The 895-nt window shown below is 63.1% G+C and overlaps 1 protein-coding gene across 1 annotated transcript; it reads left to right on the top strand.

The window, feature by feature from the left end:
• Positions 1–41: 41 nt before the first annotated feature.
• On the top strand, positions 42–527 carry LOC104293721 (disabled homolog 2-interacting protein-like; the record flags this gene model as incomplete). The annotated part of the gene is made up of 2 exons (XM_009893241.1): positions 42–221; positions 312–527. Coding segments are annotated over exons 1-2 (396 nt in total), but the record flags the coding sequence as incomplete, so codon positions are not given.
• Between the last annotated feature and the right edge of the window lie 368 nt (positions 528–895).

The following is an 895-nucleotide window of genomic DNA, read 5'->3' as shown; positions in this document are numbered from 1 at the left end:
GCTGAGTGCCTGTCCACAGGTTTGGCAGCAAGGAGGAGTACATGGCCTTCATGAACGAGTTCCTGGAGCTGGAGTGGACCAGCATGCAGCAGTTCCTCTACGAGATCTCCAACCTGGACACCCTCACCAACAGCACCAGCTTCGAGGGCTACATCGACCTGGGCCGCGAGCTCTCCACCCTGCACGCCCTCCTCTGGGAGGTCATGTCCCAGCTCAGCAAGGTACCCCGGTCACCTGGGACCCCTGTGGTAGAGGGTCACCTGGACACCTGGGTCCTCTCTTGGGTGGTAATCAGGAGCTTGGATGCCTAGGTTCTCCCCACGGTCCTGGACCTCCTGGTGGGACCCATTTTGGGGTCCCATCAACCCCTGAACCCCAAGGGGGAAGTCACTGGGGACCCAGCCCCTTGTGTCCCACCATGGGAGGTCACTGGGACACCATCGACCTGTGTCCCACCACAGGAAGTTATTGGGGTCCCATCCACTCCTGCGCCCAAAGGGGAGGTCATTGGGGTCCCATCCATACAGGTCCCACCATGGGAGGTCATTGAGGTCCCATCCACCTGTGTCCCCCCAGGGCAGGACATTGGGGTCCCAGGCCCTCATGTCCCACCACGGGCGGTCATTGAAGTTCCATCCAGCCCTGCCCCCCAAAGGGAGGTCATTGGGGTCCCGTCCATCCAGGTCCCACCACAAGAGGTCATTAGGATGCCATCCACCTCTGCCCCCCCAAGGGGAGGTCCTAGGGGTCCCAGCCCCTCATGTCCCACCACGAGAGGTCATCGAGGTCCCATCCACCTATGCTGGGGTGCCGGGGGGTTGGGGTGGGGACACGTGGCTGACCTGCCCCCCCAGGAGGCCCTGCTGAAGCTGGGCCCACTGCCCCGGCTGCTGCA

The sequence above is a fragment of the Charadrius vociferus genome, unplaced genomic scaffold, assembly GCF_000708025.1.
Source record: "Charadrius vociferus isolate BGI_N301 unplaced genomic scaffold, ASM70802v2 C15562061, whole genome shotgun sequence".
Taxonomy (NCBI): Eukaryota; Metazoa; Chordata; class Aves; order Charadriiformes; family Charadriidae; genus Charadrius; species Charadrius vociferus.
This window is presented reverse-complemented; position numbering and strand designations above follow the sequence as displayed.